Raw genomic sequence first — 10,521 nt, 5'->3', positions numbered from 1 at the left:
GAGAGGGGAACCCTTCTCACTGGGTCGGTGCCGATCGGTGCCGACACGTCGGAGGGAGGCGGAGGGGAGCGTGGCCGTTTCCGCTTCTCCTTGCTCTTCGCCTTCTTAGAGGGTTCATGTCCCGAATCCTCCCGTCGTTTCTTCTGGGGCCTCTCGACCGACTCGTCGGAGGGCCGTTTCGCCGACTGCTGATCCTTCTGCGGGACAACGTCGACCGGGGCTGCATCGGCCGATGGGGCCTTCGGGGTTTGGGCGGCAGCCATTTTCGGTACCGATGCCGAGGAAGACGCCGTTTGCTTCGGAGGGCGAAGTGCCGAGGCAGTTAGTGCGGCCGAGAGCCTAGCCGCTCTATTCTTTCTGGTCTGCTTCGAAAAGCGGAGGCAATGCGGGCAGGCTTCCACGCGGTGTCCTTCGCCGAGGCAGAGCAGACACAAAGAGTGGCCGTCGGGAGGGGCGATTTTCTTGCCGCAGGCCTGGCACCTCTTAAAAAATCCCCAGCGACTGTCCATAGACAGTGGTCGCTGGGAAAAATCCTCTCAGAATCCTCTGAGAGGAGGAAAAACTAGGGGCGAGGGGGGGGGAAGTCCCGGAGGACAAGAAACCCCACCGCGACACGCACCCGAACGAAAACGCACTTTTTTTTTTTTTTTTTTTTTAAACTAACTAACTATGGAACTAACTAACTACTACACTACAGGAAAACAATAAACAGGCTAATATTTACAGGAGGCTCGGGGAAAAAGGGGTAGAAAAAAACCCAAAGCTCACCGACCGGGAACACGAGGAAACACAACTCTTCGCGCAGCGGTCAGAAAGGAACTGGTGGGATTGCCGCGGTGGCGCCGTTGGGCCTGCGCAGTGGGACGCCGGCGCATGCCCAGTGGCGCCGTCCGCGGAAATCTTTCCCGGGCTTTCTTACAGATACCGACTGGGGACCAGCGCAGGCGCAGTACATCCCACAAGTGTGATGCACAGAGACCACGAAGAAGATTTCCAAATGCCAGCCTTGAGATTAAGGTCCCTGAAAGCCACCATGGGATAACCAGGCTGGTGGCCTGAAGCTCTTTTTGGAAATGGCTAAGGCAATGGCGAACCACCCCGTAAAAAGTCTGCCGTGAAAACATGGAAGCGATGTCACCCCAGAGTTGGAAACGACTAGTGCTTCCACAGGGGACTACCTTTACCTTTACCGCTTCCATACAGCTGAGTACCCCCTAACTCCAGATCTCAGTGACTGCAGTCCAGTACTAATAAGACAAAAGACTCCTGCCAAGGGGACATGAAGCTTTTTTTTTGCTCCCATGCAGCTGACAGAAAAGAAGTACTCAAGCTTCCACTGGCTCAACACCAATTTTAATAATAATATAAAAATAACAAAAAGAAGTGCAACCTGCAGTTGCTACAAAACAGAGGCCTCAAGATGCAGCATGAATCCCCCAAACATCTGTTCCTTTCTGCTTCTGATTGTGTAGACACTATGGGTGTGATCACACAAGAGACTTGGCACGACAGTATCCCGGCTCTGAAAAAAATCAGTTCTCTTTGATCTGTGTCACGGCATTCACACAGGCCCCGCCCTGCTGCCAGAAGAGGCACAGGCCACACACGTGCAAGAGGAGCATTTAGACTGCTCATGCACATGCGGGGGTGCATTGTGTGCCTGGCCATTCAAATGTACATTTTAGAGGTTTGCTACAGGGAAGTTCCCAGTGACTATTTAATCTGGTCCCAGCCTGCCCTAAGACAAGGTAGGTATGGGCAGGACCCAGGGGGCAGATGCGTGCATGTGATGGCACACATTAAATGTGAATGGGAGGTGTGGCTAGGTCAGGCCAAATCTCTTGTGTGATCGCACCCTGAGTTATGCTCCCTTCCATCCCTTTAAAAATAAGTGCAGCTGGTGACAGGCTCGGCTGGTGTTTCCAAGAGAGTCCTCTTTGTTTCTGGCATCCGCTCCGTTTCAGCTTTGTTCATTTCTCCTGCCATGGAGTTAGGAGGGCCAACAGGACTTGACCCTCCCTGCAAAGCTCGCCCCTGTTGTGTCTTCAGGCTCCTCTGGCTTCAGGAGTGGTGTCAAAATTCCTTAAAGCTGTAAAACCAAAGAGATTGATTAGAACGGCATCAGAAAGTGCACCTGATTGCAGGCAAGGTCTACCGTTGTTTCATTTAACCACATACAATCATGCTTTTTAGCTGAGAGCCAGCAAGAAAGAGAGAAAAAGAGAGAGCTGTGGAAGACATCTAGGCTGAGGTGGCAGCTACAGCTGCTTGTGTAATTCTGATAACATCTTTGGGCACTTTCACAAATGATGCTGTAGACTCCATTTGAATTGGTCAGGTCAATCATGTGAAAGGGCTACATATAATGTCCAAGTGGGATGTTATACTATCTTTAGTATAATGCAAAGCTAGGGTTTTTGTTCCCCAGATATGCCAACAAAAAAAGAGGGAGTTGCCTTACATTTGCATACAAGATCCCAGGGAGGGTGTGGAAACTGTGAACAGCTGCCTGGAGGTAGGCAGTTTTGAAACAGCTGAGGACTAAAAGACTGTTAACTTTTCCTGACAAAACAGAGGTGGTACTGGATGGGAGGGGGGAGGTTTAACCCAAAAAACGGGATAGATCGTGTTCTGGATGGGGCTGAACTCCTAAAGGAGCAGATCTTCAGGGAGTCCGGGAGCTAAACTTGGCTACAGCAGGAACTTTGGGTCTTCTGTTGTAGGTGGCAGCAGCAGCAAGAGGTGCCTTTCAACAAGCTTTGGCTGATGAGTCAGCTGCAGCCCTTCTTGGGTGGGAAAGATCGTACCACTTTGATGCATGCTCTCATAATATCTAGATTAGATTACTGCAGTTTACTTTACGTGAGGCTGCCCCTGAAGACTGTTCAGAAGCTACAGTTGATACAGAAAACTGCAGCCAGAATGTTGACTAGAGAGGGTCATGGGGACCATATTGCTCCCATCTTGTTTTATCTACTTTAGATCCCAAGTTGCTTCTGGGCTTAATTATTCATGGTGCTGCTATTGACCTTTAAAGACCTATATGGTTTAAGGCCAGCGTACTTTCAGAACGTATTTGTCCACTCCAGTCATCCTTTGGAGGCCTGCTTGAGATGCCCCTGCCATCTGAGGCTAGATGGGTAGCAACCCAAGCAAGGGCCTTCTTAGTTGTGGTGCCAAAGCTTTGGAACTTCCTCCCCAGGGAGACGTCTTTCTCTCTCTATCTTTGCCTTCTGCCAGCAGTAAAGGCTTTTATTTTGTTTGACATACCCCCAATAACTGTTACTGATCTTCCTCCCTGAGGTTGGTATTCTGTATTTATATACCTTACTGCATTATGATATATATACTTTATCTCAGATGCTGTTTAATGTTGGAATCTTTTAATGGTTTGATGTTTGCTGCCTACTGGATAGAGAAACAGCATAGAAATGTTTTAAGTAACCATAACAATAACAAATAATTCCAGGGGATTTTTTGGGACCTTGACGTGGATGGCCCAGACTAATCTGCTCTTATCCATTCCAGAAGCTAAGCAGGCTCAGCCTGCTAGGGTAGCTGGGATGGGGAGTCCTGGAGCTAAACACAGCTACAGCCAGAACCTTGGCTATTGCATGATCCCTCTTCTCCTATGTCCCCCCCACCACCACCCAGAAAACTACAACAAACTTGTAAAGGTGTTTACAGTTCCTCTGAGGGCCCTTCTCTGGCTGATTATTAATTTTTAGGTCCAATTTAAGGCCCTTCCAAAAGTTAACAAGAGCAGTCATTCTCTGTGGGCTCAGAACCCAGCAGATGGAACCTTCCTGAGGGCCCTGGATTATGGGCTGAGGACCACAACCTGAGAGGTGGTTTTTCTTCTTTGGATATTGGAACTTCATGTGTTCAGAAATAGGCGTCCTGATCAGAACTCACAAGATACCAGAAGTTGTGATATTTCAGCCACTGTTTTAATACCTGTTTATCAAATTCTGTGTTATAATGTTTTCAGGTTTGCTATCTGGGGAGTCAGAGGGAATACCAATAATACTTCTGCACTGATTTCCTTTATTTCAACACGTATTATGCAAAACATCTTCCTGGCAAACTTGGGGCCCTGCCCTTGGGACAGGCTTGCTATCTGGGGAGTCAGGGGGAATACCAACAATACTTCTGCACTGGTTTCCTTTATTTCAACTGGTATTATGCAAAACATCTTCCTGGCAAACTTGGGGCCCTGCCCTTGGGACCCTGACCAAAGCTGTACACCACCACCAAATCACTCCTATATTCCAAGATTGGTATTCAAGTGAAAACAGGAAGAAAGTAAGTCAGAGTTTGGATGTTCATATCCCCCTTATCGGACCATAGAACTGCAAATGAACAAAGCACCAAAGTCCAAGAAAGGGTAGCTGTAACATTCTCTTGACACCTTATACGTCCAAAGGCTCCACCACCAGAGATATGAGCACAACCCCTCTCAATGGAGCTTGCAGAAGTCCAAGAATGGGGTATTCAGCCTTTTACCACTAGTACCAAAAACACCACATAGGAGGAGGCCTATCAAGTGGCACCAGGGCCTTGAGGCAGAGATGTGAACTTACCGTAACTCCTGGCCCCAGAACATGTCTATTCAAAAAGTGAAGTTTAGTGACCTGCAAATACAATCAACATATAGTGTACCAGGGTCTTTAGGGGGGCGGTGGTGGTGGGGAGAGCCTACGTAATCAAAGGACAGTGGTTTTCACTGTTTGGCAGAGCTCTGCTTTTCAAAACAGCAGTTCTCAGACCTTAAGTAGATGTCACATGCCTCTAAGGAATTTGATCCCATTGTCAAATTCAGTGTTTTCCAACTCCGGGTCATAGTCTGCTGTGTGTTAGGGATGGGAAACTGCTTATGCTGGTAACATCACATTTATTTCTTTTACAAGACTTTTTTTTTGGGGGGGGGGGACGGGATGCTTGGGGGACTTGAAGTGTTTAGTTGACATTTCAAAAGTGTTGACATAGAGAGCTCTCTGGAGTGGAGAGAACTCTTGGAGCCTCTCTGTACTCAACTGCCAAAATGCAGAAAGATTGGCCAGTTTGGCTGAGGGGAAAAGCAGAGCTAACAAAAAAACAGAGATGAAGCAGATTATCTCCCCTCTCTATGATTGGAAAGGAGCTGACCATTCTATCTTTCTGATCCAATCAGAACTTTTGTTGGTGGGACCATGCGGGTGGTTTGGTCTCCCATGACAACCGGCTCTATTTCCTGGAAACCCCATTTGGAGAACTGCTGCTTTAAAATAAAGGCTGATTTGTTAACCCCCACACTGGCAGGCATGATTATTAATACAGGATTATTAATACAATGATACCCGGGTAAAGACGGAAGGCAAAGACAGTTTTTTCCACAACAATGATTTCTCTGCACAGTGATGACTGGCATGTCATTTCTTCATTGGAAAGTGGTTTGATTAGTAGCGGATCCAGAAGTAATTATCCAAGAGCATTAGGAAAGGTAGGATGGCATCGGGGAAGGGGGGGGGCTATGCCTCAAGAATGTGCTGGAGATCAATGTTCCCTCTAAGCTGAGTTAGTGTGAGCTAGCATTTTTGTCTTAACTCAGGAAAAATGGCCCCAGAGCAAACTAATTTATTAAGTAGCTAACAACTTTAACACTAGTAGCTCACGAAGTAGAATTTTTGCTCACAAGACTCCACAGTTTAGAGGGAATATTGCTGGGGATCTTCTGAGATCAAGGCTGTGCTGAATATTATCCAGTTTTAACATTTGCCTTGGATATTGCACATTTGATGGAGCCAGAGAAATTATCAGAAAACATGTTTGGGTGGCTGAACATTTGTGTTGTTTCAGTGCTACTCAGAACCGCTTGTTGTCCTCACCGTCCCTGGCCCTGTTGCTGTCTAACTCCACTGGCAGTGGTGACCATCAAGATTTTGTCAGTGATGTCATGGCACTCTATCCAACATACCTTAGACACTCCCTAACAAAATCACTAGGGTCAGTATGGCCAATGGTGAATGGTGCAAAGGGCTGTGAGGACAAAAAAGAAAAAAGACAATTGCACAAAGAAGAAGATATTGGATTTATATCCCACCCTCCACTCCGAAGAGTCTCAGAGCGGCTCACAATCTCCTTTACCTTCCTCCCTCACAACAGACACCCTGTGAGGTGGGTGGGGCTGGAGAGGGCTCTCACAGCAGCTGCCCTTTCAAGGACAACCTCTGCCAGGGCTATGGCTGACCTAAGGCCATTCCAGCAGGTGCAAGTGGAAGAGTAGGGAATCAAACCCGGTTCTCCCAGATAAGAGTCCGCACACTTAACCACTACACCAAACTGGCTCTCCAAAGAAAAACAACTCAGAAATTACACAAATGCATTCACCAGTGCCGAATATTGTAAATGGAATCTTGGTCTCAGATCTAGTTCCAATACACATTCAGGAAGACGCGTCTGAGAAGTATAATGCTTCTTTTCTGATATACAGTTCTCTGGCAGTACAGAGAATACCCTAGTTCAAATCAGAGTTCAGGGAAATTAACACCAGGTCAATCCACCAACAAGTGGTGTGATCAGATAGTTAGAGAATGTGTCAAAGTATCTGTGGATTCAAATCCTTACGGAAGACAGTCATGTCAAATTCATCCAGTAAGAATTAGCTGTCTGATCCACTGGAACTGGGATAGTTTTGGGCCGATGGACTGGCTACAGAGTGCATCATTCCCTAGCTCTAAGGCCATAAGAACACCAGTGCAATAAACCACACATGTCTGAGTAGGTTTTGATTTATCCATCCCTTTTCACTGGGAACACAAAAAATGGGTGTGTTGGGCTGCTATGCTTTGGGTCTCATTGTGCATGATAACCTGACAGATGCCACAGGGAAGAGAGATCAGGAGGGGGGGGGGGGGAAATCACACACCGAATTTGCAGAATTCCTCATTTCAGTGGGAAGGGAGACATAACACACATACTCACGGTGCAAACTATTTTGTATCCAACGTTACTGGGTGAGTTAGATTCATACAAAAACTATAAAGGCATATTGAGAAGAAGATGATTGTTAGTACTGGTTAAAGAGACGTTGCAGGAGGGTTCAGAGGAAGAAATCAGAGTTTGTAATACTGTAGCCAAAGTTGTACATGGCTCTTTGGTACACTGGTTGCTCAGTATCACTCTTGAATATGCCTCAAGGTGGAAATGTACTGTTTCCTGATAGAGCTGGAGATACAATACATCCGGCAAGTCTGGAACTTGCATGAACCTTGCATGTATTTTCAGGACTTTCTCCCTGGTCTCCTAGACAAACTACTTTTTTAATTCCTGACTCCAAGGAGTCTTAAAAAAGTAGCTGGCTCATGGGAATCACTGTTTAAATAACTCCAGAGAAAGTTCTAAGTCAATAAATGTTACCCATAAATGCAACCAATTTTGTTTAAGCACAGATCGTACAAAACAACCAGGGAATTTTTGACACTGGTTTCCATTTGAGCCTCTTGAATTCCGGGTATGTGACCAACCAAGAACAAAAGTCCCACCTGACATGGTGATTCAGGAATTTCTGAGCCATACTTAAAAATAAATCCAAGATGGTGCAAACAATATTTTTTGTTTACACATATTCAGGTAGCGCCCATATCAAGGGAATTTGACATGGAATCATTGACATCCAGGCTGTCAGACTTGGGATTCAAGGCAATTTGGGGCTTTTAAAACACCAATGAACCATTACAAACAATTCCCACAACAGTACTTTCAAAACTCTCTGGGTTCTGTCAATACCTACCCTCTCTTTCTTGTGTAGCAACCACACCATCCTCGTATTTCTTTGTATACCACACGGGAAAGGAGCTGGAAAGGAAAGACATACTCAGAATTAGCTTTTGAGATAGCTCTTTTTTATTGAGACTTTATGCGTGTGTGTAATGCGTGTAATGTGTGTGGGTAGTACAGTCAACCCAACATTTCTTTCTAAGTAGCAAAACTATTTTTGACTAGAACAACAGCTCAGTGATAAAGTCAATAAAATCAAAGAAGCCTCAAGGTAATCTTTCTAGATTTGGGGCAGGGCAAGTGTTGAGTTCAGCCTTTCTCAAAGCTCTGCTGTTTAAATCAAAATAAAAATTAAAATTAATTTCAGAGGCTGCATACAGACATCATGACAAGCATCTCTGAAACTCCACACAAACTCAAATTGGGTATGAACCTCTTTGCTGTTGTGCCTGTACATGTCCATTGCTCCTCCCACTAACTTCCTTCTTCGTATCTGGAGAACTCCCTAGCTTCATCATGTTTTGATTTGCCATGGCATCAGAACTCAGATCCCTCAGTGAACTTGATTTTGTTTACACTATACAAACTGGGTTTCTAAACTGGGACTCAACAGCAGTTGAGAATCCCAGCTTGTGATGTTCAAAAGCTGCTTGAAACAGTGGAAATGGACCTTCTTTCAGTAAAATTAAATGAGGGAAATGTACAGGAATGTAAGGTAGTATGGCAACCTTTATATGACTGGTTGAAAATAGATGGATAGGTGAAGAAAAAGGGAAAAAAAGTAGAAATAAGAAATGGGGTTGGGTTAAAGGGAAATTGTAAATATGTATGATGAAGTATATTGTTAAAAACAGACTTAAGCTCTCACTCTCCAGTTTATTGTTTATTGTTGTTTTGTTTATTGTTGTTTGTATTATGTGTTGGGTCATATGTTCTTTTTTGTTTTATGTATTGGTGTGGTGAATTTTTCTGTTTTTACGTTTCTTTATGTATTTATTGGAAATAAAAAAAGAAAACATTGTCAAAAAAAAAAAAGAGAATCCCAGCTTGTGTGCAACAAATAATCTCTGGCTCATCAAGGAGCCCACATTCAGCCATCATGGGGAACTGAACCTTGCACAGTCTGCAAAGTTTCCTATGTATTAAAGGAGGGGAAAGGATAGAGCAAGGGATGCATAAGAGCAAGCAACCGACTGTGTTGATATCCAGTTGGAGCGTGAGTTTAAATGGAGCTTGTGATGACTGAATGCCAACATTAGAGCAACCTAGAAAGGTGTATCTTTGCTTAGGACTGCAATGTTCAGTCACTTGGAGAGACAAGAAATTGAGAGTCTGCAAAAGGAACCAACCAGACAAGCCAGTATGTCAGCCGTAATCAGCATGTAGAAGACGTTGTCCCAGCCTGATTGAGAGATCAGCCCTGCCAGCAGGGGTCCAAGAGCAGCACCTGCAGAACAAGTAGCCAAGACTGGTCAGATCAAGGTTGTTTGGAGGCCATCTGTACAGGTGGAGGAGATAAGCTATGTTCAGGGGATGTCAGACAAAGATACATTTGGGATACACCTCTGTGGCTAATCGTGAATGGGCAGAAGCTCCCATGCAATACACAAGGCTGATAAGTGATGCCCTTGCCTGTCCCCCACCATCTCTGAGTAAAGAGGTTCTGTTCCTACAGCAACTGACAGAAATGGATCCCAAGCATACGTTTATGGGCCTGTTCTCATCATGCCCTCCTGATAAAGGGGGCACAGGAAGTTCTCACATGTCTCAAAACAAAACCATGGCTTAAACCATCTCCTGACTACCAACCTACAGATCCTGTCCCATCGATGATAGCTGCAACAGTGGAGAGGGCCTTTGCATTTCCTTGGAGACATTCATGGGTGCCCTGTGGTGGAGGAATGAAACAAAATAAGTTATTAAGAGAAAATGCACAGCATGAGTTCTGGAGTGTTTTCTTTCCAATAAGTGTAGTGCAAAGTGTAGTGCCTCTACCAGGGCCAGGTCCCCAACCTGGTGGAACCAGCTCCCTATGGAGATCCGGGCCCTACCTGGCTTGCTAGCCTTTTGTAGGGCCTGTAAAACGGAGCTGTTCTGCCAGGTGTTTGGGTGAGGTGGCGGGCATCTATCCATTAGATCGGTTGGCCTCCCCTACTGTACTATCCTACCGCACTGCTTTGCTGTACTGTCCTGCTACACCATCTTATTACATTGTCCTGTTGGACCATTCTGTTGTACTGAATATTGTAATTGGTTTTTATCATCATACTGTTGTGATTTTATTATTTATGTTGTACTCCACTCAGAGCCCTTATGGGGGAATGGGTGGAATAAAAATAAACAAATAATAATAATAAAAAAATGGTGTGGTCATACTGTATGGTAGGTAACCCCGCCCCCCCCCCCAAAAAACAGCCCCATCTTTAGAGACCCAGTTCTTCCTGCAGAACAAGTTTTCAACCTGATGTTTTGAACACTCCAGAGCAGCATTTCAGAATAAAGCTCTAGGCTCAGAACTGTAGCAAGCATATGAGAGTGAAGGGCAGGCATATCACAGAGAGCAAAAGGGGTCACCGACCATCTGTGAACTGGGATTAACATTGACTACTCTGTGTCTATATATATGGGAGCCAATCAGGGTGGGAAATCATTAACGATGGCCAATCAGGAAAGGGGGGGGGGTTGCCTGACAGTAAGCACTTGTCCCTCCAAATTCCTTATGGATGGGTTCTGTTATGTGCCCAGTTGCAGGATTATACTGAT

The 10,521-nt window shown here is 45.4% G+C and overlaps 1 protein-coding gene across 2 annotated transcripts in view; it reads right to left on the bottom strand.

Moving 5' to 3' along the window:
• Positions 1–1,331: 1,331 nt before the first annotated feature.
• Positions 1,332–10,521, bottom strand: part of SLC37A2 (solute carrier family 37 member 2) — a 55,031-nt gene continuing 45,841 nt past the window's right edge. Inside the window, exons 15-19 of one of the 2 annotated variants that reach the window (XM_060250588.1) lie at positions 9,568–9,646; positions 9,108–9,205; positions 7,772–7,836; positions 4,584–4,634; positions 1,860–2,089 (exon numbers count right to left, since the gene is read on the bottom strand). In XM_060250588.1, coding sequence (XP_060106571.1) covers positions 4,613–4,634; positions 7,772–7,836; positions 9,108–9,205; positions 9,568–9,646 — 264 coding nt within the window. In that variant the 3' untranslated portion in view covers positions 1,860–2,089; positions 4,584–4,612. Of the gene's footprint in view, positions 2,090–4,583; positions 4,635–7,771; positions 7,837–9,107; positions 9,206–9,567; positions 9,647–10,521 lie in introns of both variants that reach the window. The other variant, XM_060250589.1, reaches the window with a different exon arrangement.

The sequence above is a fragment of the Heteronotia binoei genome, chromosome 12 (assembly GCF_032191835.1).
Source record: "Heteronotia binoei isolate CCM8104 ecotype False Entrance Well chromosome 12, APGP_CSIRO_Hbin_v1, whole genome shotgun sequence".
Lineage (NCBI taxonomy): Eukaryota > Metazoa > Chordata > Lepidosauria > Squamata > Gekkonidae > Heteronotia > Heteronotia binoei.
The sequence above is the reverse complement of the archived record's forward strand: the minus strand, read 5'-3'. Positions and strand labels throughout refer to the sequence as shown.